This window comes from Agelaius tricolor, unplaced genomic scaffold, assembly GCF_023055355.1.
Source record: "Agelaius tricolor isolate 1412-34295 unplaced genomic scaffold, bAgeTri1.0.p SCAF_6, whole genome shotgun sequence".
Lineage (NCBI taxonomy): Eukaryota > Metazoa > Chordata > Aves > Passeriformes > Icteridae > Agelaius > Agelaius tricolor.
The window spans coordinates 37,244,269-37,271,531 of record NW_027269266.1 but is presented as its reverse complement, the minus strand read 5'-3'; the positions used below and the strand labels follow the sequence as shown (position 1 = coordinate 37,271,531).

At 41.8% G+C, this 27,263-nt stretch overlaps 1 protein-coding gene across 8 annotated transcripts in view; it reads right to left on the bottom strand.

The window, feature by feature from the left end:
* The window catches only part of RARB (retinoic acid receptor beta), a 320,463-nt gene that overhangs the window by 18,621 nt on the left and 274,579 nt on the right, over positions 1-27,263 (bottom strand). For all 8 annotated transcript variants that reach the window (XM_071429372.1, XM_071429370.1, XM_071429374.1 and 5 more), the window contains 2 exons: positions 26,827-26,968; positions 1,935-2,095 (listed from right to left, as the gene is read on the bottom strand). In XM_071429372.1, the coding sequence (XP_071285473.1) occupies positions 1,935-2,095; positions 26,827-26,968 (303 nt within the window). The remainder of the gene's footprint in view (positions 1-1,934; positions 2,096-26,826; positions 26,969-27,263) is intronic.

Here is a 27,263-nt window from a genome sequence, read left to right as displayed (position 1 = left end):
TGCTTTGGACTTCCAACAGAGCAAAGCTAAAAACAAGAAATCCCCTGCCCCAGGCTGTCCCATCAGGCTTGAGATATGAATGACCAATACCCAGCTTCAGAAAGAGAGCAGTCATATCATGGCTACTCGTGTTCCATAGACAGCCCAGATTCATCTGCTCATTACTGAGATCCAGGTGCTCTCAACAAGGGCTCTGAAATTCCAACAGGGACATAAACTCCCCACGGGGTTCCGACAGAACCTAAGGACGAAGGCATCAGCAGTGGGTGTGCTATGCAACAAGGCCCTCTCCAATTTCATCCACTTGTATCATTTCAAGAGCTAAAAGATTAATGATGCTTCAGCAGCCAGTACCTAATGCAAGTGTAGAGGTGCCAAGGTTTATCTTTCAACCCTCGAGGATCTTTGGCTACTACCAGGATGCAGTACAGTGCCATCCCACCAGTTGCAGTTCTGCTAACTCTGCTAACTCCCAGCTAAGGTGGAAATACATTCTAATGTGTTCCTGCTGGGAAGGACCAGAGAAACATGGGGAGGACAGGCTCCTTCCCCAGTACTAACCAGTTTACATGGGGCTCAGATTTAAATGTGAAGAGTGCTTGTGAAAATACTTTCAACAAGATGAAAAATGTGCTTTTTTATAAAATCACACCATATGCTTGCTTTTCTTGCACTTAAATACCAAGTCTTACACTCAGACCTCAGTTTTGAGCCTTGCACTCTGTTTTGTAAATAGATTATTATGCCATTAAAAAGCACCCTGATTGCTAAAACAGTGAATACTGATGGCACACAGGGATTTGCCTACATCACTCAGAAATTTAATGTTTGTTTCAATAGCAGAAAATTTACCCAAACCAGAGAGCAATCCAGTGAGAGCAGTATTCCACCAGGCCTCTGAGGATTGGTCCCAGATCTTCAGCTGGGGCTGGAGGGCAAGAACCATGGAGGCAGCTGTCTCCTTGCCCCAGCTCCCAAACTCCTGCTCTCAGCAGTGAGAGCGCATGCTTGACTACCTCAGGATGTTTTGCACATCCCTCTGAAACAGTCAATGCTGCTGCAACCAACAGCAAGCCAAGACCCAGTAGTCATTTATTTACTGATAAGGTTCTAAACATTATCTAACAGTTATTTTTCATCCTCTCTTTTATTATTTGATTTGCAAACTTGACATTGAATTTTCTTTAATCAATTAATATCACTGACTTTCCCTGTATTTAGCAACATATATATGTATAGAAGAAAAATTATTTCCCTGACTCATCTCTGGAGAGATTCCCATAGTACTGAGCTTCTTGATTGGGGGGCTGATTTTTCATTTCTAAAAGCAGCAAAACTTTTTGCTGTTATGGGATCTTTTGGTAGACTGGGAAAGGATGTATAATTTTTGGGGCTGTCATGTGCAGAGCCAGGAGTTGAACTCAGTGATCCTTGTGGGTCCCTTCCAACTCAGGATATTCTATGATTCTAGGAATAAACTACAAATGAGCATTTTGGAAACTGTTTTACTTAAACATTTCATATTTTCCTTGACCTTGGTAGCTTTGGGACTATCACCAGTAATCCAGCAGCATTTAAGAACTCCCTACACCTGCAAAGTTGTAATCTACTGATGCACGAGCAGAGATCACATCTTTGGGAGCCAAGAAATTTCTAATGAATGATGGAATGTCACTGACTCATGGTCTCAGAGCTGGGGGTTTGGCTGGATTAATCCTCCAGAAGTCTCTTGTGATACCGCTAAGTAGCGCTCACATCTAAGTGCAATTTCTCTCCCCAGCAGGCAGCCTTTGCACACACACCTCTGGTTTTTTCCTGGCTTAGGAGGTGCAAAGAGTGAATCTACTTCTTCACCTATTTAAAATGTCCAGAGCCTCCAAAACCCACATCATCCAGGCATATCCAGAACGCTTTGTGCCTCAAATCATACTCACTGTAGTGTATTTTCCCAGCTGGCAGAGCGAAGGGAAGGTTTCCTGGTGAGCTTTTCGGATCTTCTCAGTGAGATCATCTAACTCTGCTGTCATTTCATAGTTTTCTGTGGACTCCTGCTTTGAAGGTTCCTTCTTCTTTTTGTTCCTGTCATTTCTGACAGCTGTAAGAAAAGCAGAGATGCAGATCACATGGGGTTATTCAGATCAACCTATGTTGCTTTTGCTGCTCTATTTCAAATCACTGTAAAATACTGATATTTTAAACACACATTATTTTAGGTGAACATAAAAATGTTATATGCACAGAGGACATTAATTCCAGCCTACTCATTTAAAAATAATTTAAGAACTAAATGTAGTGAGCAGTGATTAAACCAAACTTCCACAGGGGTTTGTTGTGGGTGTGCCATCACAATCCCACATTATCAGCCTTCCAGGAAAGTCTACTGCAACTTCACATGCACAGTGTCTTAGTAACTTTGTGAGGTGGGATTTTTCCACTGTAGAACTACAGTTGTGCATGGTGGATGGCGAAGCCCTCTGCAGTGAAGCAGTCACTATTTTATTGGATGTGAACAACACTGAAGAAAGACAGCAAATGTCTTTCTTCTTAAGTACCTCAGCATGGAAGATAACAAAGCCCCACACTAATACAAACTCCACTAAACAGAAGTTATTTAAAAGGAAAGTTAAATGTGAAAACAGTAAACAAAAGAAGATGAAACACGTTAAACTCAAGTTCTGAAGATCAAAGGAGAAGCACAAACACTTGAAAGAGAAAAAAATGGCAGTGAAGCTATCTAAAGTTGCTTGCCATCTGCTTCTGCACTCAGATCAGCCTTCTACCTTCCCCCGGCCGTGGGGGATTACTGGAAATATGCATTGTGCTCACTCATGCTGTAATTGATTTCCCACATATTTGTGTTTTGTAATAAAATATGACAGCTGCTCCATCACCATGCTGCTCTTTGTTCTTTAATGAAAATAGCTTAATTTTACAAAACGTGCCCAGGAGATAAGTCCATGTCCACAGTATTGCCAGTAATTGTGAATTTTATCAAGAGTCTTGCTGTTAGCTAAAGCTAACGTCTTAAGTGTAACCAGATGCATAAGGCTTTACAACAAAGCCAAGCAAAATCAATCCCTCTCCCTGAAGACTCCATGTCAATATTAAACACCCTGAAGACTAAATCTTACTGGATAAATAAAACCAATCTTAACATTGTTAGCATTCAAAACCTCACGATATTTAAAACAAGGCCCTAAACTCAGAGGGTGCAGCTGGTGGGTTTGGCACATGTGAGCATGGCTTGGGATTTTGGATGGCCAAAGACCTGTTGATTCTTATTTGTACTGTCCTGCCCCAGAAAGTGCATCTGTCTGTGCCAGAGGGAGGGAAGCACAAAGCCACCTCCATGCCAGCTCTTTTTCCCTGTGGGTTCCCCAGGCCCATCTCCACATCTTCTGTGGTCGCTTCCTACGTGCCGGTGAACCACAATAATCATAAAGAGCAGAAAAAATAGTGGGCTGGGAAAGCATCAGAGTCAGAGGCATCTACAGAAATAACATATTGTGTGCAATAGAAAACAAGGAGTAGAGATGTGGTCAACATTTGTTTCTCCTTCACAAGGTACACAGTCCATGCAATGTATGGCTCTGGTCTTCTTACTAAAGGTCTGAATTTGCAACTGAGAGAATTCTGACACCAGTCATTCACATTTTAAGCATGAACTTGACTTAACTGTGTGACAGACCTCTCTGAAGTCAGTCATGTGCTTGGCTGGATTAGGGCTGGGATGCTGAGCACCCCACTGGATTAAAACCTAACCTTGAACACCATCAATTTTGGTGTTTGGAGAACACAGACCCAAAGGAGACCAGCAAGAGTGGACCAAAAAGGTTATTCCTTGCAAAGGTACAATGCTATCAGTGCAGTCAGATTTAGGGCGATGGACTGGTTGCTCCCCACTTCCTTTTACAAGTTTTCCCCGCAAGCAAACGCTCTGATTTGTTGGCTGAACCCCAGTGTAGAGCACAAGCACCATGTTTTGCACTGAAAAAACATCCAAGACCCAGAGCTATGTCTCGAGTGCTGCAAACTGCCACTGTACTTCAGAAACAAATCCCAATCACTGCTGTACTTGGGAGATAAAGGAGTTCCTTAGAAAACTCTGTAAACTCCTACACAACCATGAAGAGCAATAAACCTTTGTAACAAAGCCCCACTTACTTATAGCTCTACAAGCTGACTGACAAATTTGCCAAGCAGGCGGCCCCAACAACCACTTCCCCCAACAGTTTTGAGCTCGTTGTCCAATTTGAATGCATTATTCAGGCCAGGCTTCAAAGCAGGTGCCAAGGGCTCCTAGACACCAGGAGATAACTCTGGCAGGGACCTTGCCATTCTCCTTTGCTATCCCAGCACTGCTCCTTCTGCAGTGTACCTGAAGTTCCTTTCCCTCCAAAGGCCACTGGAGGGACAACTGCTGATCAGTTCTCATCACCAAATTGGCTAAGCTCTGTCCTCTTTCTCTTTTGGTCCAAATCAGAGGGTAGAAATGGGAGAAGTAACACAGCCCAAAAACTAGGAACATTTTTTGTTCCTCATTAACTTTCTTAAATGATTCTGATAGCTTTTAAAATGAAAATACAGAATAATATATATCTTCTTACTTTATTCATTAAGACTGCATCAGACCTGTCAGTGTTTCCACATTCCCTGTAAGGTAATGGATTAAAGTGCTGATGTATAACACCCAAGCTCCTAAAATATAAAGCATTTCAGTAACACCAAACTATTGGGCAGATTTAACTACAGTTATAAATCAACATGCAAAAAAAAAAAAAAAAAATAAAAGGACAGAAAGACCTTAAGACTATGTTTAAAAGAGTTAAATAAAAACATATAAACACACACACACACATTTACGCAGTAAATTTAAAAACCATCACTGCTCTGGGAACAGGAACTGTCACACCGCATGTGGGAAGGGTTTTGGATTACAGCTTATGCTTATATTACATAAATCACACCTTTTGGTATCTTGATCTTTACATGCATATGATCACATCAATCCCTGATGCAATTCCACTGCCTTTTAATGATGATACACCAGTGATGAATCTGTGTCACAGTTAATGCTGCCGTGGAAAACTCAGGTTATGAATTTCATTACTTGTGCACTAAATTCTGACTTGATGGCTGCATTAATTAGAAGCTCCCAACAGGGGACAGTATGGAAGCTCTCTTGCCCTATGAGAACTCTTGAAAGTTAAAGAAAAATAAATAAGGTGGTAGCATGGGGAAGGAGCATGAAAAAAGGTGAATCCTGATACGTGAGGAAGCCAGGTCTTGGCGCGTCTCAGAAGGCTGAGTGACACACGCCCACACCTGTGCACGTCTGCTTCAATCCATCTTCCCGTGACAGCTCCCCTGTCCCCTTGACACACACGCCAGGACTTGCACTTCCACACCCAGAAACCTCCAGGCAGCCACAGCAGGGTTCACAAGCTGGCAAAGGTACTTTCTGTTGCCTTAAGAACTAGCCCCTACCTTCAGATGTTCAGCCTGCTCCCTGATGGTAGGGGGGCAGAACATCACCTCTTGTCCTGCTCAGTCTGTTCTCCTCACCCCAGGAGTGCCATTGCCTTTCCCTTAGCCTCAGATACACTTTCCCTTTTCTGCTCAAAGTGATGGACAGGGCACAAAAGGTGCATGAGGGTCAGATGCATTCTTCAAGGAAAGCAGGGCCTGCTGTAGATGGAACTAAGTATAGAGAAGACACAAACAGCTTCTCTTGGAGAACCCCAGTGCTCTCATTTAGTAACCTTGCAGCAATTCTCCTGCCTGAGTGGGGTCATTTCAAGCATGTCCTAATGCAGGGAATTGTCCAGTCTTAAACACAAACCCCTCAGGTCCACCAAACTTAGCCACTGTTTGGCTAAGGAAAAGCTGGGATCCAGCCCATGAGATTTAACAGTTTCTAGGCAATCAGGTAAAATCACAGAAGAGTGAATATTTGGACGTCCATTTGTCAAAGGTTGCACAAACATGTCCAAGGGAGGAGAACTTGCCACTCACAATGCAATTTTTCCTACTACTTGCACAACCTGCGCTTCCCCAGATATCCAGAAGATACACAGACAGCTCCTTTCATGTATTAAAATGATTAATCAGCTATAAATTCATTATTTGAAATGCTATCACTGCAGTTTTGTGTCTTGGAGATCCCCGTGACCTTTGAAGAGCTCTGTGTACTAGTTAGCTGGTTTTGTTCCTGTAGCAACAACTACTAGTGCTTCCAGTCAGTTCACATTCCTGTAAAACCACACTTTTCTTGTCCCCAAATATTTTGGAAGTTACTCGTTAAGCTAACAAACCTCAAAAGCACCATAAAGCACACAGAGCAAGTCAGTAATTGCACAGTGCTGGGCACAAGATCGGTCTGCAAAAAGACTCCTTTTGTTTGTAAAGCCCAATAAGAAGAGAAGTGAGAGGTGAACTGAGGTAGGAACGCTGCAGACCTGCCAGTTCTCCCTTCTGGGCAGAGGCTCACTGTCCTGCCTGTCCTCCTGCTCCTTGGGAAGCCACCTGTCCCTGTCTGAACACCAGGGAGCCTGGGCAGGCTGATGGTGTCAGACGTGGCTGTGGGGCTGATCCCCAGCACTGCAGCTGGGAAATCCAGCAGCACCAAGCTGTTTGCTAGGGTGGAAACCCACAAACCTTGCACAGCTCCTCCACGCTCTTGCTCTTCCAACTCCAGAGGCAGCTGCTAAAAAAATTCTAATTCTGGCACAAGTTAGCAGCTGTGGCCAATTTCAGTCAAATATTTCAGTCAAATAAGCAAAACGCTTACTCACTGCCAATGGCAAGTGTGCTCCATCAGGCTAAATGCCCAACATATACCACACATTACTCTTCAACTAACTGTGTTAAATGGTATGGAATGGCAGTCCATAAGGGTGTCTTTCCCAACAGTCACCTTGGAAAATTTCAAACCAAGGGAGCCTTAGCAACCCTGCTGCTGCTGAACTAGGCTCTCTGACCCCATGGTCCAAAGCAACACCCAGCTGCACATCCCAGCCAAATTTCAGACCTGAGAACTGGTGGAATAAAGCACAAAGATGAGGAACTCGAGGAGTTTGAGTTTCCCATCTCCAAGACGTGTAAAGGAAGAGAACAATAATCTCAAAAGCGGCAAAATCACACTCGACACACTGACAAGCCATCAATCCAGGACGGTGGGACTCCTGTACACATTAACAGCAGTGCAACTGCAAGCCAAACACACTAAAATATGCAGAACACCAGGTAGTTATAAATAGATTAGTTTCCTAGGTCGTGATTTCCAGATGAAATAATGTTTTCTTTTAGGCAAAACAGCTCAGTCCTAAAAAAAGCCAGGAAACTATTTTAAAACAAATTTCCATGCCAAAACTTGGCTTTGACATATGGAGAATGATTGGAGACAAAGCCCATTTCAAACACAAAACTCTCATTTCTAATGGACAAAGTGAATAACATGTACACAGTTGTGTAAGGGACTTACAAAACCAGAACACATCAAAACCTGCATATTTTGTAGCTGATTCTGAGAAATCAACCATGTCAGCTGTTGGATAACAATCGCCAGAAGAAAACATCTCAAATTAAGTGAGATAGTATCTCTCTACAGACACATATCAAAATTAACAGGGAGCACAGAGAAACAATCATGGAAGACATTTCATAAGCACCTGGCACGCTATCATTTTTCCCCAGGCACACAGCAAGCACATCCATTACAGAATTCGAGCCCGCCCAGGGTTTCCTATTGAGAAATAGCATTCAGCTATGGCAAACCCGCCCCGGCCAATGCGCCAGGAACCTCAGTTCAACCACAGGGGAACACACCACACATCCAGAAGACATGGTCCTGTCTCCTGCCTTCACGTACACTGGCCCTTCCAGACACTCCTGGTATTTTTTTTTTTAACCTTTTTTTCTTTTTTTTATGGAAGGTAAATTTGAACTCTGCCTTGCAGCTTTGTATTATTCATTACATAATTGCTATGTTTCATTAGAAATATGATCTATTATAGCCTTGAATATGGTAACTTAAATGACATTGAAAATTAGATTATTCTGATTATTAGAGAAGTGAGAAAGGTACTAAACATTTGTAAGGCTGATAATCAATCAGTGTATCCATGTGAGTGCAATAAAAATCAATCAGGAGCTAGTGCGTTTAAATCTAATTTTTTAAGCATGACATTTTCTTCTGAGTTTCTTTTTTAAATGTCACCCTCTTCTACAACAGTGATTGATTCTATCCCCAGGGATAGTTAACTCCAACTGTTTTATTCATTGTGCTGAGCTCTTATATCCAGTCTTTTCTAAATATCAATTTAATGACAACAATAATATTTTTATCAAAATGTGAAATTCAGAAATAGGCATTCAAAACAGCAAGAAGCATGGCAGTACATTTAAACTGCCACAAATACCAGGAACCTTTTAACTAGCAAGCAGTGTACTTAACACAGAAAATGGTGGAATTTTGTGTCCCTCCCATTTTCTTTTTCCTTCCATAAAAGAGAAGGCCAAGGATTTGCTTGTTTAAAACATAATTCATTTAGAAATGTTTCAGTAGTGAACAATGAATCACTGGCTGTAGGGAGCCTGTGAATAATTACCTATGCCTTCAAAATAACCTTATTAGGCTATTGTAAGTATAGGGGAGACCTTTGATACCTATAGCCTTAGGGCCCCTATTTTTCCATTCATGCACAGGGGATTTATATGGTTATATCCTGACGAAAGCAACACATCTCCCATTTATGTGTGAGGATAACTGCGGGGTTAATATATCAGAGCTGAGTTATAAGAACAGGTTTCATTATATGAATGAATGATACAAATGGATGCTCTACAGCTTTATTTAACTGGCCTGAAACTTCACCTGTGGTTTCAAGGATTCTCATCAGTCGGAACGATTTTATTTTAGATGTGAAATTTGGCACCTGCTGTTGTCACATCCCTGAAATATTAGAAAGTGGAATGAGCAAAAAAAAAAAAGGAGTTTCTAGTCCTTTAAAAAAAACCCAATAGCATCTGAAACCAGATGTAGGACCAAAACTGAAAAGCCAATGCAAAACAACAGGCTGAGAAAAATACCCCTTGAAATTAGCTGAAAGGTATGCCTCCGGTATTCTTTTACTTATTTATTTAAATTTTTATATTACTGTACTATCTTTTTAATAAAAATTATTGTTAATTTCTTTTTCTTTTTAATTTTAAGACACCCAGAGGCAAAATCATACTTGGAATACCTAGAACTTCCAATCCAAGACCCAAAACCACTCCTGAAGGGAACCAAATGGTTCTACAGGCACATTTATCCTCAATGTTGCAGATGGACCGGACAAAAAAACCCAAACCAACTAAATAAACCCAAAAAACCAACCAAACAAACTCCCCCAATCTACCAGACTCCCATAAGCCATTTCCAAGTGTATGAATATACCAACTAATGCCTACCTTTATATTTACTATAGTATTTTGGGAGTGGTTCAAGGTCTGCAGAACATGCCAAACAGAGTACTAACTGCCCAAAGAATAAAAATCAGGACTCCAGAAATGGAATACCCCTCACATTCCCCAGACAGGTCCTAAGAACAAATGAGAAACGAAGAAGTTGCAAAAACAGAAAGACAGTAAACAAGTGGGGGGAAAAAAAAACCAAACAGAAGAAAATGTGTTTTGCAGCACATGGGTGTGGGCAGGTAGAGGATGAGGAGCAGCTGAGTCAGAGGCAGGACAAACAGGGCACAGCACCTGTACCGGGGGTTGAACTGAAAGCAGACTCCTTGGTCTCCCTTACCATCTCCCTACATATTGCAATCAAAGTAGCTGGAGAGATGGGATTATACATTAAATGATGAACTGTTTAAATAGCATTTGCCCTGTGATTTCCATTTTCAAAGTGCTTTCATATCATCAACTAATTGCCAGTGTGAAATAGGATAATCCACACGCTCTAAGCAGCTGATGCTTAAACAGCTATTGAAGGTTGTTAGCATTAACAATTGCAGGCAGAATAAATCACTAATATTTCCCGTGAAGACCCACCAACATATCTGCCATGGAAATAGCCTAGCCATACTCATTGACTCGGACAAAATTTACTCACTGGTATGTTTCCATCTGTATTTCACATAGGCATCACCTCAAGTTACTTAATATAGCCAGAAATTCCCATATGTGAGATAAAGTATCTCCACATGCAGGTCTTGCAATGTCCCTGTGCATCTTGTGCAGCTGTTAAATTAAACTACACTTGTCATTCCCTCCTCACTCCAATCATGCCCCATCTCTCTCAGTATTATGCATGAAATCAGTCACTTCCTTACTCCCAACATAAAACCTATGATTTTTATTAAGATCTACCATGCCACTTGCAACAGGTTTGCAAGTTATTGCATCGCCCAGTGGGTATTTCCAGTCTTTCCCTTCCATGCACAGCGCAGGAATGGGAAGGAGCTTTGGCAATCAATCACTCCATCTGGGGAGGGTTCCTAAATATACAGGGCTTCTGCAGGTAACCCACTGAAGTGCCAGCCTGTGGCAGAATCCCTATGAAACTAAACCCCTCAGGGAAGCAAAGCATTGTGCTTACTATCTACTGTTTTGGCTGCCAAGACCCCAGTGGATTTACTACTAACTTCTGTGGCAGTCTAGATAAAATTCTGCATGCAGATGGTTAAATCAAAATACTCTGGGGAAATGGAGGACAGCTTTTCTGGAATTGCAGTGTCTTAACACATTAGCTAAAAATACACAAGACCAAAAACACAAAGTGATTATTCTTTCTCTTCCTTACAGCTGAAGTGACCAAATGTATAGGCAGCAGCTGAAAAACTCTTCTAAATACTCAGCATGAAAATAAATTTCTATTAGGCTATAGTGCATTTCTTTTACATTAGGCTGGGTGAAGAAAAAAAATCCCTAAATTTCAAACTCTGAACTTTCAGTCAGAAATTACTGAGAGGCCATTAAATCTGTCTCATCTGATTTCAGCTGTTGAGGTGCCCTTTCAAGCTACCTTCTCAAAGCAACTGCCCTTTTGAGCTACAATCTTGAAGCCTGGTACACTAACTCTTTATGGATAACCGATTATGAGCAAAAATATCCTGAATCTGACCTTTCTCTCCAGGGTCATCAAAAGGTAAATCAGTCTACTTATCTACAGATATTATATTAATTTCTCTTAGGAGACAGTCATGGTAGTACGATGCCTCGCAACTGGGAGACACTGGGGTTATCCAAAGTCCTCATTTCAATTTGCTGGGCATTATCCAGGACCACTGATGGCCAAGCAAGTGCATGGCTGTAAGCTAAGACCAGACACTGCACACTATCCCTGCCCACTGCCAGCCTGTAACACTTCACGCTTCAATCTGCCACAGCTATTTTATATCTTATCCTAACATACACTGAGGAAAAGAACTGACTTATTTTTTACTTAACTAGCAAGCTACCTACCATGACAAATTGCAACCTCTTTCCTGACAATGCCATCAACAGACTCCTTCCACAAAATAACTTTCCATAATAAGCACATTTATTCAATGTAATGAATGAGTCCAAGCTACAGGACAAATTCTAGTCATGCATGATAAAACTGACTTTATGGGACAGCAAATGGAAAGGCAACCAAAAAAAGGAGGTGAGCTGGAAGACCCCATCCCTTTGCTTGCACACGGACACACAGGACTCAGGGCAATGGCTCCCCAGAAGAAAGAACAGAAGTTCAGGAGCAATACCAAGACAGTGTGTCACTGCATTTCTCCCTTTTATTATGGGTGGTTTCACGCAGTGAACACAGGCTGGCTTTCCCCAAACAGGGTTCACTCTCTACATTATTTACCAGAATTAAAAATAACAGCCCAAACTTATCCCCACTGCTGTTTTTGTCTTGCAGTGGTACTCCACCGATCGCAGCAGAGTCCTATTAGTGTAAAACTACAGTAGCGTGGTGGGAGATCAGGTCTAATATCTGTATCTGCAGATGGATAACACCGCATTCATACCTAAGTTTCATTTCTTTGTTTTGCCCCCAAGGCTGAATTTCACATTTGTACCTCCTGGTGGCTTGTGCAATTGTGTAAAGGTGCATCTAGTGAGAGAGCTGCCAACTGACAACACGTCTGCAGAGGCTTCGCGTGCGCGGGTGCTTCGCCAGGCGCGGGAACACATCGCCTCCCGCAACCGTAAATTGAGCTCATGGAGGCGCAGGAACAGTTGTTCCCGGCATGTTTGAAGAAAGGGAGCTGCAGTCTTGAATCGCAGCGCTTGTCTGCGTTACAGCCTCGGCAGCTTGCAGCCCTGGCCTCCCACTAGGCCAGGGACAATAAAAGCAAAGAAATAGCTCAGAATCTATTTACCTATTCCTCCGAAGCAAATGCGGAAAACACACCATTATGAGCTTACACACATTCCTTTCTAAATGCAAAAGCTTGTTCATGCTCCTACTACTAAAACAAAATGAAATAGAATGGGGACAGAGAGGTTATTTCCACCGCTCAAAGTGCCAGGATTGGCACCCAAGGTGGAGGGCAGGGGGGACAGAGTGTGCACCCCACAACCACACTCAGCCGCCCTGCTCAAGCTTGCCCTCCTGGCTAGCTGAAGCAGCAGGAGAAGGGAAGAACAGTATCATTTAGCCAGGTGGACCAGAAGCCCTGCTAGATCAGCCAGAAAAAATTGCCTGTTTAAGCCTCACACTGATGCACAGTCCAACACAGCTGGTGGGCACACATCTGCACTGGCCAGGGGGCTTGGACAGCAGGTGGGTTTGATTTTTTTAAAGAACAGTGTGTGTTGTTAAAGCTGTTTTGCCATAATACTACAAAAAAAAGCTTAATCAAATGGGAAAGTAACATGCCCAAACAATACTGTTGCATCTCACTGCATTTTAGTGTGTTGTTTACATCCTTTCCTTTCCCAAAAGCTGAGCAGTTGGAATAAACAATCTGCAGATTTGTTGTTGGAGTGGGGCATTTTTTTTGAAGATTACATAGTCCTGTTTTCACCAACTGTAAACTAAGGAGAAAGCAAGGAGTGAAGTCAGGGGACTTCTTTTTCTTTCCATCTCAGGATTTCAGGAAAGCTATGCCAAGCGAGCCAGCAGTCTCCAGGAAAGCCCTGCTGAAGCTGGCTGCTGCCACAGGTAAACAAGTTTTTTCACTTTCAGCTTCAGCCCACCCCGAAGAGCTACACCCGCCAGCTGAGGCACTTTAAAGGCCTTTGCCTCCCAGGCTTTTCTTCGGATCCCTTTCTGCCCATGCATGGCATAACTCAGCTCTGAGCTCCAGCCAGGCTCAACAGGCAGCAGCTGAAGCCCCAGCTCACTTTGGCATCTCTGTTCCTGGGACAGCAGCAGGCTTTAGTGGGACTCTTCAAAGCAAAAGGTGCCTGGGAGACAAAGGCCTTAGTTTTTTCCTCTAATAAATACTGCCCATCCATAATTCACATGCAAAAATACTGCTTCTCATCTATTAGTGCAGGCTCTCCCGACATCTGTACTCCTGCTTTATGTAGAGGCAAAAGCATCATGGCATTACAGGATCAAATTCCTTTAGCACACCTGCAGCAACCTCAGCTGTTTCAGCACTCACATTAGGACATGAATCACTCCACAAGCCTGCACCTAATTATCAGACTGTCTATTTTGATATATTTTATCTTTCATGTACAATGCCAAAGAAGTTCTTTAAAAATACATTCCAAATATTCTTTCATTAAAAAAAAGCAAAAAAAAAAAAAAGCAAAAAGCAGCTTTCTTGTCTAGGACTAAAGTTCTGATATAGCAGGAGTAAGTGGACCAGATTATTTTAAAAAGAAGGCATGCTAGTAACTACAGAATTGGCTTAAAGAGCTTAATTCTGTCAGCCAGGGTCAAGCAGAATCAAATCCTGATTTCTCCATAAGATCTTTTAAATATCTCCAGAAAAGCCAGCACATAACCTTTTTACATTAAGTGCTTTCCCAGCACACCAGACCAGCCTGATGTAGTGATCGCACAAGAAGCAAAGCAGACAGACACTTGCTTCCAGGAAACATAAAGATACTAAGAAAAGCAACCTTTTTATTTTTGATTTGAAATCAAAGTGATTACCGAGTACTCTGCAACTTCCAGGGCAAGATTTAGTGCACACAAGGGAGTTCATTTTGAGAAGGCAAACAGGCAGCAGGTCAACACAGAGTTAACTCAATAAAATAATAATTTCTACTTGGATAAACTGACCTAGTTTTCCCAGACTTCTCCATGAAAACAAAGGATGCAACTTGGACATGAGATGACATCTGAAAGGGAAGCCAAGGGCTGGGCAAGGAGACTGAATTCAACACACAGCTGTTCCTTCAGTGAAGGTGGTGGTCCCCAGTTGGCACTAGAAGTGACTACCCAGCATGGATCATCTGGCATTACAGGTGGCTGCTAACCCCATTGTATCTCATTGATGCTGATGACAAATCTTTCACATCTGTCACCAGTGTGGGATTGGGCCCTGAACTCGTTGCACACAGGCTGGGTGCCTGTGTCCAGCTAGGATGGTCTTCTCCAAGGCTGTGGCAAGTGCAAGATGAAAGATGCACTAATAGAAGGGTTTCTATGAAGTCCTCAGGATATTGTTCTAGGGTTACAACCCCCACAGGAAGCATGAGCTAAAACCTCAAGATTTCCAAAAGCAGAGGTTTATTCAGTTCCTAAAAAAGCTGATGAACCTCCACCTGCCCATCCAGCTGCAGAACTGCCCAGAGCACCAGGCTGCATGGTAGACACAGTACAGCCAAGTCCCCCAGGGTCTGGGATGTACAACATGGAGGACAGGAACAGACAAGGCTCCTTCCCGGCCCCCCCTTGTAACTCATCCCGAGGTTCTGCAAATCTGAACACAACAGACAACTCTTCATTTTGGGATTCAACCCAATGTTATTTTCAGCAAAGCTCTGTTGTGCTGGAACACCTCCAACCAGCTCAAGTTAAACAATTTGCCCAGAGAAAATGTTCAATGAAGGGGAAACATAAAAGTATGCACAGAAAGAGGCCTGAGTCCCCCTCTTTTCTAATCCATCACACAGCATTAGGGATTAAATACTCATTAAAAATATATATAATAAACTGTTAAGACAGGTATCTAGTGATTCCTCTTAATTGCCTCATTTTTCCCACACCCTGGTTTCTAGGGAGTATTTGTAAATATTCCTCCTCCATTAGTGCAAGGCCCCTGTCCCAGAGGGTTACCTCCCTGCCTCACTCCCCCAGCCAAGAAAGAAGACCCCAAACCTCATGGGTTTATCCTGTGTGCCCTATGAGTGGCAGCTGATATGCCTGTGTAGTTTGTGTATGTTCACACTTTACAATGCCTGAGTTCTAGTAGGAATAATGTTCCTAATAAACATGTGAAATAGCTGTAGCTGACTCAGAAAACAACAGGAAAAGTTGCCAAGAAAAGGCTTTGACTCTCTTTTGAGGACAAACAGGATTTAAGCCTTCTTCAGAACTAAAGGAATAAAATATTTATGTGTATTCTCCTCTGTCCCTGTTTACTTTTCCCTGTGTTATGAGAGAGGTTTGAACATAATAGGGCTTCTTTTTCTTATTAACAACTATCCTCTTGCTTCTATTTATTGTCTTTTTATTATTTTCATTCTTTTTCCATTTAAAATTATTTTCTGTATGTTCTGATTTAATAGCAGTGTTCACCTGAACATCCATCCAAAGAAGGAGCAGGGGGGAAAGTATGCATTGAACTTCTCTTCCAAATTACTGAAAGGGAAAATCAAACATCTTTCTTGTAAAAAAGTGCTGTCAAAAGTCTCTTATGAACTAACAGTCACTTGTTCCAGGGATATGGATCACTTGGGTTTGATCCTGGAGCTATTCAATAGGATGACCAGATGGTGCAGCAGAGTACAATGTGGACTACAAGACCAAACACACACTGAGCTCTGGACTTCTTCACCAATCTTCACAAGACTCCTAATTGGAAACATGAGAGCTCCCTGCCCAAAAGCAGCAGCCTGGTACTGTCAGAGAGCAACTTAAGCAACTTAAACCTAGTGCTTCATCTTCCAGCATCAACAACTTTCCTGTATCAGAAAAAAAAAATAAAAATCATTCATTCTTGAATGAAATTTCAGATGTGATGCTTTTTTGAGTGTCTTTTCCCAGTTCTGTCTCCACTACAATCAACACATACCATGTCACAGCTCACGTAGAAGAAGAGCTATGGCAAGAAAGACACAGGAAAGAGTCCTTGCATGAAGGACAGCTATGGTGCAGTGAGGGATGCTGAACATGTGAGGTGCAGCAGTTCAGTGCATAAGGATATTCACTTACTGCTGATTTGTCCTCCTGGGCTGCTGCCTCCTCTGCTGGTGTCTCCAGCTTACAAAATGGCTAAGACCTGTGCAATGCCACTATCAGCCTTCTTGAGAGAGAGAAGAAACTCTCGTGTATTAGCCAACATACTTAATTTTTAGAACTATAAAAATTAGATCTCAATCTTTGCCACTGAAACATTCTCTAGAAGTACACAGTATGTAAAATCACTGTACTTCATAAGACTACATGTAACTTGTGGATTCTGTGAAATGTAAAACTCCCCATAAACTTCAGGATTTCCTGGCAATTTCCATTTTTTATGCCTCTCTTCCATTGTATTACTATTTCCATGATGCAAACTGTAAATCAGCTTGTTGGGAGTTAAGAGCAAGGAGAGATGGGAGGAAGAAAAGTATTTGCAGCAGCACCCATTGCACCGGGGCTGAGTGACAGCAGAAAACCTGTTAATGATGGAAACAGGAGGAGACAGAGCAGGTGAAAACAGTGCCCCTGGATCGACCAGGGTGTCAAGGAATGATGTCCTCTCCTGCTCCTTCAACCATGCAGTGACATCTTCACTAAAACCACCAGCAAAGCGAATGGAGCTCAGCTCTCTGCCAGGGACCTGGCACCCCTCAGCTGTCTGACAAATTGTGTGTGTGCCTGCTGCTGAAAGTGTTTCTAAAACACTTTCCTTTATCACCCAGTATCATTCAACGTTTTAATATTGTAGTATCTCTGCAATGTTTTAATCTATCCTCACTGCTAAATTTTCCTATTTAATTTAAGGCTTCTATTTCCCCAAGCTCTCAAGTTTTGCAGTAAAGAGTTTCCCAGGTTAAAATACATCAAGTTCTGCCTCCAAGAAAATACTTAGGTGGAGCATCCACCTCCTTAACATAGGGAAAAAAAAAGTAAAAATGAAGAAATGCACAACGCTATCTCCCAGTAATCCTTCTTCCTCCAAGTTTAAAGACAGCAAATGTTTAAAAATGTAATGCATTGAAAATGATAAAAATGTAATATGCTTTGTTACTCTGTTATTGTCAATGGTTTGTAAAGTCCTCCCTCAGAGGACTGGACTTAAATCATTCATTAACTTGAAGCTGATTGCTTTGTCCTGCAAAGGGGGAAGAACATGGATTTCTCAGATGTAACCCAATTTCCTAACAAAAACAACCTGACGAAATTCAGTTACCAAAACGATCTATCATACCCTAAACAGAAGTGTAAATAAATTAAATTACAAAATGAGCTCCTACACCAAAGTCTAACTTTATGGGGAGTTTTAAAATTAACATTTCACTTGCTTCGAAGTTTGAGGAAAAAGAAAGAAAGAAAAGTAGGTCAGCATGTTTCCCCAGCATGTCTTTCTGACTCCATTAAAACTGTCTGTCAGATGACTAACCATGCCTGTAATCCAACTAAAAGCATGTTTGCTTTCTGTTGCACTTTTTGCCAGGGGAAAGGAAGAATTCCACATAGCTTTAACTCTGAAATTCAGGTAAATGTCTCCAAAGTCAGACAATTTCCTCACATTTACTTACCAAATTTGTTTACATCAACAACAAGCAACTGGTTATGGATGCATGGCACTGAGAAACGATCCCACAGCTCATTAAATGCCGATCAGCCACAGGCACCGCCTGTAGGGCTTTAAGCTACAACTTGTAGAAGTCAGGTTTCAGAGCTGTTGTCTGATTGACAGACTTTTCATGAGACCTAGATTTCAACATTTAAGAGCTTTCAGAAACAGGCAAGCGTGCAAACAAATACTGGAGTAAAATAAGATGGGGCAAAAGCATTTCTGTTCATTTTGGGCTAGAGGACATTAAAAATTCTAACACCTTATGATCTTTCTTTTTCCTTTTATAGAATTGGCAGCTGAGTGTTATTTAAGTTTGGATAGAAAGGGTGCTATTTCTACTCCTTGTACACCATCTACTTTAAAAAATCCTTTACACTTTCCACATGAGCGCTGAAGAACTGGAAATTAACTGTTCTGATGTATTTTAAAACGAGCATGTGATACAAAGTCAAACTAAAAACAAATCGAGGCTATTTTTAGAGCCCAGTCCTAGGGCCAGCACCGCAGCAGGAGGAGCTGCAACGTGTCAGCCGGCTTATCGCAGGCACGGCAGTGGAAAACTCCCTCTGCTCTAACAATTCATCCAGCAGATGAAAGCAAGAGCCTGACAGCAGCAGAGGGAAATCCATGGCCTCGTCTACTTATGGAGAGATCTTCCTAAAGTGTCTTTGAGCGCTTACTGGTTTCTGAGTGCCTGCTTTCCATCTTCCACACCATCAGCACGGGAGCTGCTCTCCGCAGAGAGGCCGGTGAAAGCTTTGCTTCTTGGCCCTTTGCAGAGGCATCTACCCCGTGCAAGACTGTCTCCGGTAAAGCGATCACCACAAAAAACAAAAGTTTGCAGATATAAACCAGCAGGAAGAGATACACACTCTCCCATTTGTTTCTTCTGAGGAGAAGGACCAAATAAGCCTCTCCTTTGATAGAGAGTCCTTCAGGAACATTCGGGTTGCTGCAGTTCAGATTTCCCAGAACTCTTGGGAACAATTTACTGCATTTCTCATGAACCTTGGCTACTGTAGATAACATTTTCAGGTTGGCCTGACAACCAAATAAGCCATGTTTAGCTTCAAGGCCCAGAACACTGACAATTTGCTTGTTCCCAGACTGATATTTATCTCATTGACGTTTCTCCATCTTTCGGATTCAACATCCCAAAATAAAAAAAATTAGGGGGGAAAAAAAAGAGCATTCAAAGGGAGAAAAAAGATACCAGAGAAACCACAGGGGCCAATAGAAAGCACAAGCCATACAGCACAATGGCAATTAGAAAGAGAGATGCAAAGATGCCCCGCGTCCCCACACAACAAAATGATCCGAATGAGGAATAGGAAGCAGTGAACTGAGTGCATAAAGGAAGAATGGAAGCTCTGAAACAAAGCTTTTGAGGTCATGGGATTGGGGTCTCAGCAGTTATGTCCGCATGACAAAGCAAATGTGGCCTCAGCATCATTCTTAGGAGAGCAAGGACTGGGAAGGGACTGGCTACCTCCAGGTTTCCCATCTGCTCTTACAGCAGCATTGCCCAGCACAGGACAAGGCAGAAAGGATAACCCAGGGTTTCCCTTGCCACGAAAGCAGCTGGGATACTAAACTGAAGAAGAGGCAAAGGTGACCTGCAATGGCAACACAAATGCATAGAGTCAGCGTCTTTACATGTACAATTTGGAATAATGCTACAAACCCAAGTAGGGGATGAGAAATAACAGAAAAAGGCTAGAAAAAGAACAAGATCTATGTTGAGAAGTGATTTTGTAAGAGATACCTGCCCAAAATGCCTTTTACTGGGAAACTGATGGAAAAGAAAGCATCTGATGATTCCTAAAACACCTTAAAAGTGTAAAATGAAAACTAAGACCCGTGTCAATGCCAACTGTTCTCAAGAAAAAGCCCCATCTCCAGAGAAGGACTTCCTCAGAAGGTGGCACATGGCAGGACTGCCACAGAAACCTGAGCTGCAAGCACCAACAGACACACTATGGGCGCCTTTAAAATAAGGATGGCTTCAGCAAGGTCTGTGGACTTTGCTAGAGCACAGAACAGTAGCGAGCACTTCTCTGGAGTGTGCTGTAGGTCTAAACAGAAATTAGACTGTGTGTGCATTATGCTTTTCCCAGGCTCTAGTTACCTTAAGTTTCACCTGTAACGAAAGAAAAGTTACTTGTACAAGAACTCTGTGCCACTCAGCTGAGTATCTTCCACAGGACATGATTGAGAGCCTTTCAGAAAGTCCTTTCCTAAAGCACATCTCTTCTAGAGCGTGGTTGCGTGTGGCAGTACAAATGATTAGTGTAATAACTTTAGAAGTGTCACAAATTTAATAAAACACCTTGTTAAGCAAAAACGTAAGAAAGGCACACATTTACAGTCGTCGGGGACTAGGATTGATGGATGCAGACAAAGGCTGCAGAGAGCACACGAGCCCTGGTAACTTCTGCCAGGATCTGTGTTGTCATAGAGACAGCGGAGAGCGTTGAAAAGTTCACAACGGTAGCTATACCTTAGTGAATAAGTCTTAATGTAACTTCCAGCTGAGGACATGTAATCAATCTCTGTATGAGCTTATTGAAGGAATTCCCTTTATGCTTACTCAGTCCTCAAGAGCCCAAAATGAGGGAAAATATTTTAAAATATATATTTTACTACTTTTGAAGACAAGCCAAGCGCTTCTTTTGGACTGGGAGAGTAGGGATGGTAGTGGCAGGAAGATAACTGTTTCTTTTGAAAAAGAAATTATGTAAAACATGAAAAACTTGATATTCAATTTAAAAAATCCCCAAACACTATCACCAGCCAAAAGAAAAAGCATAGAAATAGTAATTCTAGAGCAGACTGGCAAGTTTGGCCACACACAGCAGTTTCTTCCCCTTTCCCCAGACACTTTCCTGGCAAAGGTGGTTGTAGTCCTGGCATTTCACCGCTTCTCTTCTCCTGTTGGGTTCAATCAACTCATCCCCTTTTACACTGCAAAACACAGAACTTTCCCTGTTCTCTCTTCCCTCTTCATGCCTTTCTCCTGGCATCTCCCTCTCCAGTGGCATTTGACCCCTGCTTTACCTTCCTCAGGGCAACAGCACCCCGTGACCTTTCTCGGGTCCCTGCTTCGGGCCCTGTCCCACCACTTGGGAGGTATGGGACACTGCAGCCCACAACAAGCAGCACAGAAACAGTGCCAGGGGTTGTTTATTGGCTGAGGTCTTCAATTCTTAGCTTACACAATTATGGGGTTTCTATGCAAGGAAGGGGGAAAAAAATTTCCAGCACTAGCATGCTGCAGTTTAAAGTTACAGCTATTTGAATAATGCCTGAAAGGCAAGGAATAGAAGAGAAAGAGAACATTAGGACGCTACTCTTACTTTTCCCTAACATTTTAGGATATAAAGATCAGACTAATTACCAGACAGTCTTGAGCTGAGCAGGGTTCACTAACCACACTCTGCTTGAGGAATTAGGAGAGAATTTACTTAGCCACATAATGAAAGGTGCCAATAAATTGTTCAGCTGGAGAGTTAACATAATAAAAAAAATCATTTTTTATGTTATTTTCTTTAGCAGTTTATTAATTGCTGCCTGAAATACTTTTCTGAAACACAACGAGCTGCAAATGAATTCATGGGCTATTAATCTGCTGTACATGGCACTGGAGGGAAAGCTCATTAGGTGAGTTGATGCAATTACTGCTATTACATAACCATCTTCACAGAACATAGAGTAAATTATGGATAATAACATTCAATCTAAGTTGCTCCTTTAAACATTAAAGCTGGCAAGTGAAAGCTATGCAAAATCAGGGGTAAAGGCTAAAACACAGAAGAAGCAGACCCCAAAAAGAAAAAGGAAAAGCAGATCTGCTTCCTTGAAGACAAAAAAATGATGTGAAAAGCAAGAGATGTTTGTTTAACCATGGGAAACAATGCACAAGTAGAACGCAGTTCTCTACAAGAGAATTTTAATTGTATGTAGATCATTTTCAGCCACCCAGCATAACAAAGTGTGCATTATCACTGGCAGAGCACAGGCTGACACTAGAGCACTGTGGTTTTTATTGCAGGGAAGACCCTTCCTCATTAGCTTTGCTGTCATCTTAAAACAATGTCCCCATCAGTGATATTGAGAGTTTGGCATTAACTTTTAAAAGTTCCCAATTTTTCAGCTTTAACAAAAGAAATTACAAGATTTCCTATCTGATTAACAACTGAAAAAAATCTTCAAAACAATCTGTTCTTAAAAAGCAAAATTAAAAATATGTGATCTCTATGGCTTGGGTATAGCTACCCCACTAACTATATTCTCCAATTCTTAATTTAATTGGCATTTTCACAGTTTACATCTTTCTACTTTCAAACCACTTACAATACAAGGTCTCCCAGCCCCTGTGAAAATACATAATTTTCATCTCTCAAGATAGGAAAGACAGAATAATCAGCTTGTAGGGTTTAGAGAGAGGAATTAGTCCCAGAACAGAATTTAGGGGTTTGTGATTTCTACTCTGATATTTAGTTCCTGCCTCTTGAGAAAGCAAGTTAACAGGCAAGGCAACTACTCTGGAATTTTTGAAAAAGCCCCCAGCCACTCTGTGGTATTTAGGCATCCAGTTAAAAATCTAGCCTGTAGCAAAGCAGAAACAATTCCTAAATCCAGTGCTTCCTGCTGGCTAAAAAGAATAAAACAACCCCAGTTCAGTTCTGACTAACATCTAAATAAAGATTGCATGCATTCTAATTAGTTCACTTTAAAATGACATCAGTGAAATCTGCATGAACTTCCCAAATGCAACTATGCAGACTAGCCCTCCACTTAGCCACTCATTGTGGATGGAATCATGCTTCATTAAAGAGACTGAAAAAATTAAAGAGAAATAAAAAATACAAACATGACAGTTCCTCAAGTTGATGTTTCCTGCTGGCCAATTTCAACTAGAAGGAAAATAAGTAAATCCATTCACTCTATTGTTCAGTAGCAGAATGTAATCACATGTTCCAAGAAGCATGAACATTTAAATATTATAAGACTCAAGTCTGTGACAAAGAGTAACAGACATTTCTGGGCAAGTTAATAAAATCCCCAACAAATACAGAGCACAGAAACCAGACTCTCTCCTCTTCATGATAATTTCCCTGCATTCCCTCCCTTCCTCCTTCCGTTCCTCCAGAGAGGTTAATTGTAAGCAGATTTGCAAATCTGAACATTGCTTCAGTGCACTGAAGTAATCTGGAACAATTCTGGGCCTTTATAAACATAATTTCACTCTATTAGAGCTCACTGCAGACAAGATTTATGCCAGTATAAAGAGGGCTTCTCTGCATCACACCCTAGTACGTGGGCTGGGTTGTGTCTGAGGGGCCCCAAAGATCATCAAATACAGTGACAGTCCCTGCAGCCTACACAGTTTATGAAAAAGGATGGAAGTTGAAGAGCTGCTGGGCTAAGCTGGGCAGTTGCGGCAGAAAGGAGCTCCATTTTCTTTCCCCTTATACCCTACAAAAAAATCCAGTTTAGGCTCTCTTTATGAGCAGGCTTCACCTTACAAAGTGACTGCTGCAGCATCCTGCTTGAAAGAGTCCGTTCTTGTGGGAGAGTTTTGCCCAGCTTCCTGCGTGCTCCCTTAATTGCAGGAGGCAGTGCCGTACGTGTGACCCCTCGGCAGCTCCTGAGCGCCCAGGCAACAGCGAGCTGCTGGCGGGCACCTGGGGTCATGCCGAGGATGGGGCTTCAACAGCAGCCTAGAGATCACCGAATAGAGGGGCAAAGGTTAGTTTCCTAAGGCTCTCCATCACATAATGAGCCACTGTCAGCCTTAGTAGCCTTCTCACTTCAGCAGCAGTAAGAAAAGAATCCTGCACGATCACCGTTTGTCTCGACGTGGTGATTCAAAACACCAAACAGACTGGGAGGCTACGAAGGACAGAAGTGGTTTGGAATGGGGTCCAGAGCCTCAGCTGCACCCACGCTGCCCTAAGCACTCTTACAGGAGCTGAGGTGGGACAGCCATATAACAATGCCCAAACCTGATGCGGTGCTGGTGGAGGGACTGGCTCCAGGCCCTGAACCGGGAGCTGCAGCTCAGGTTTCGGGGACAAAGCTCTGGAGTTTCTGAAGGAAGGGTATCTGATTAAAGACAGCAGGGTTTTATTTCAAGCTGTGTTTTGTCCTGTTGGAGGATGATAAGGCAGTCATCACTAAGTCGTTTCCCCTCACACTCTTTGTCTTGCCTATCTGGAGCACAAACTTTTTGCAACAGGGACTACACAATGAAAGATGGTCCCTACACTAGTGGGATCCAGTTTCAGCAGGTCCTGCAGATATTATCAAAAGGCAAATAGCTCCACTCCTGCCCTGGAGGTAGTGTAGTTATTGACCTCTTGATCAGATCTGGGGAGTAAAATGGGGTCAAAGATAGCTTTTTCCCCATACATGAACAAAACAACCTATAAAGAAATGCAAATTTGCTGCATTCCTTTATCATCTCACTTCATTCTCTGAAACAAGATAAAAGCATACAAGAAATGCTCAGTATCTCTTCTCTTTCAAACACTGTACCCCCATTCTTAAACCTCTACTTATCACACTAGCTATGCACCCAGTTCCCATCTCTCCTCTGATGTTTGTGAGGAACACTCATTAAGCTCAAAGGGAGCTGCATATGCAGGTACTTTTGCATGCCCTTTAAAGACAGAACAAATAAACAGGACTGTAGCTTTTAAGCACAGATTACTCTGTATACTGAAAACCAGTATCTACTCCTCCTTAGCTCCTGGGAACAGACCTTGGGGTTCCTATTTGCAGGTGCCATCATGATTACTTTCCCCAACTGGGACTGGTTTGAGCATTGTAGGCTTGTTTCCCTGTGAGATTTCTCTGATACTTTTTTCTGTCCTTTGTTCATGGCTTTCACATTACAAGATAACAGAACTGTAAGAAGACAAAAAAATAAAATGTGAATAATGCACTGGGGGAAAAAGAAAAGCCTCTATCTGGTAAGAAAAAGCCGAATGACAGATGTGCCTTTGTTTACATAAACTTCTAAAGAAATGGAGTTAAAACCTAGAGATATGTATGAAAGAAGGTCAGATAAGAAAATAGTTTCTCAAATCTCTTAAGAGATGAAAAGCTCCTGTTTATGAAGGGATAACACAGAATCACTTCAGAATTAGTTCTTAAACCCAGAAGACAAGACACACTGCATTCAAACTGATGACATTTAAAATAATTTCTCTGTTCCCTTGCAAATGCCTTCTACAGAAATGCAGCCAGAGGACATCCCTCACTTTTCTCCAGGATCCTCTGTTCCCCCTCCAACCTGTTATCCCCCTTTCAGTGCCTGTAAAATTTTGAGATAAAGGCAACTGCCAAAGGGCAATTTCACTTAGTTCACCCCAGAAAACAGGCAGAGTAAAACCTTAATTCCTGCTGGCAAAGCTCCAGCTACCCTATGGGAAAAAACAATCCATCACCTAAAAGGCAGTAAGTCTTTCTAGTTTATCCAAAGTAACATGTTGGAAATACTGCTGATACTTCCAAAACCTACTCCGATGTGACGTTACAGCATTTAATAAGATTACTATTTCACGTCAGCAATAAAGTCCTTAGGAACTCAAGACCCTCAGGTGAGAAAAGTGCTTTTTCTTCTCTTCCAAACGATATCATACTGTTTTTATTAAAAAAAAAAAAAAAAAGCAGCTTCACATGCACTTCATATGCAATGAAATAGCTATCAATAAAATCCTCCTCATTCAATCTTTTATCTTTGCATTTTAGCCTACCTTCTTTACTCCCATCATAGTCTCCACTCCAACAGATCTATACCTAAGTACAGATAAGTGCACTTCAGGTACACAAGAAAACCCAACACAGACAGTGAATTAATGGAAATCCTAAGAACTCCTCCCTCAGTAGCTTGAAACTTTCCAATAACCAAAACTTCACATTTCCATGAAAAGGAGCTGGAAACACAGCACAATGGTCCAAAGAATGTATCTGGTTCTTTCTCCACTTCTCAACACTCTTTCTCTGAGAGGAAAGAGAGGGTGGGAGAGAGAAATGGAGGAGGGACAAATGTAACTTTAAGACCTCTAGCTCCTAACCAAGTACTGGGATGCCCCACACAATTCAGAGATGTAAAATGCTGAAGATGAGAACCAGTTTAAATCACAGTTCAGACATAAATGCCTCATCATCATCAATTTTTCTTTTCCTGTGATCTTAAACTCTCTCCAAGAAACTCTTGTGAGTGAATTAAAGTTAAGAACTGTTTGGGCAATTTTCCCTCCTCACTTATGCACACACTGCAAATTTCTGTAGAGGTTATTACTGGTATTGACCTACTGACACCAGGAACATTGTTGATAGAGGTAAAAACCCTCAACAATCAAACAGATCACTACACCAGAGACTTTTTTGCTACTGCAATCAATCCAATCAAAAATGAGAAAGTTTCAGAAGCATTACCCCATGGGATCTGAAAAAGGCATTTTTAGCTATATTTTCAGACTTGATGGGGATATCAATAAACTGGAAAAAGAGAGGATCACATATTTCTACATAAATATTTTAAAATGTTAATTTAAAGGGCAAAGCAGAGATTTCTAGAAAATAAGGGAGGGAGAGGAAAATCCTTTGGGCTTTTGGTGTGCTTTGCATAGTCAGATTTACTGGCTTTGCAGGTTTAGAGAAGAGCATTTGCCAGCTCGTTTCACCTTTCAGAGAGGGTCCAGGCAGTAAGAACACACAGCTTTTAGGCTGCAGTGTCAAGGACTCAGAAGTCTGTAAACAGAGGTCTGAAGTTGTGTACCAAATTCATACTCCTTTTCCTCCATATGAATGCAGATATTGGCTTCAATCACATAATTGCATAATCATTTTTTTTTCCCTTAGGACTGACTGCCACATATATGTAGGATATGACAAACAATAAATTGTTTCTGAGACAACTTACATTCTTTGGACATTCCCACTTCAAAGCACTTCTGTAGTCTGCAGTACTGGCAGCGATTTCTGGTAACTTTATTGATAACACAGTTTTTATCTCTGTGACACGTGTAAACCATGTTCTTCTGGATACTCCTGCGGAAAAAGCCCTGGAATCAAGGAAAAAAGAAATCAAGTAAGCTTCTGAGCTTTCCATAAACCATAGAGACAGGCATGTTGCTTTAAAGTAACAAAACTAATTCAAAGTTATGGCTGGAGTATGGCATCTTTTAAGACTCAGTCTTACTATAATTTAGTACTGTTTGTTGCAACATAAGACTCATCTCCTAAATAAAAACTAATTATCTAATGCAACCTAAGGCCAAAATAAACAAAGCTAGAACTAGTAAGAGCATTCAGGAAATGAAGTCCTAGATTTTACAAAAAAAGCTCAACTAAAAATTG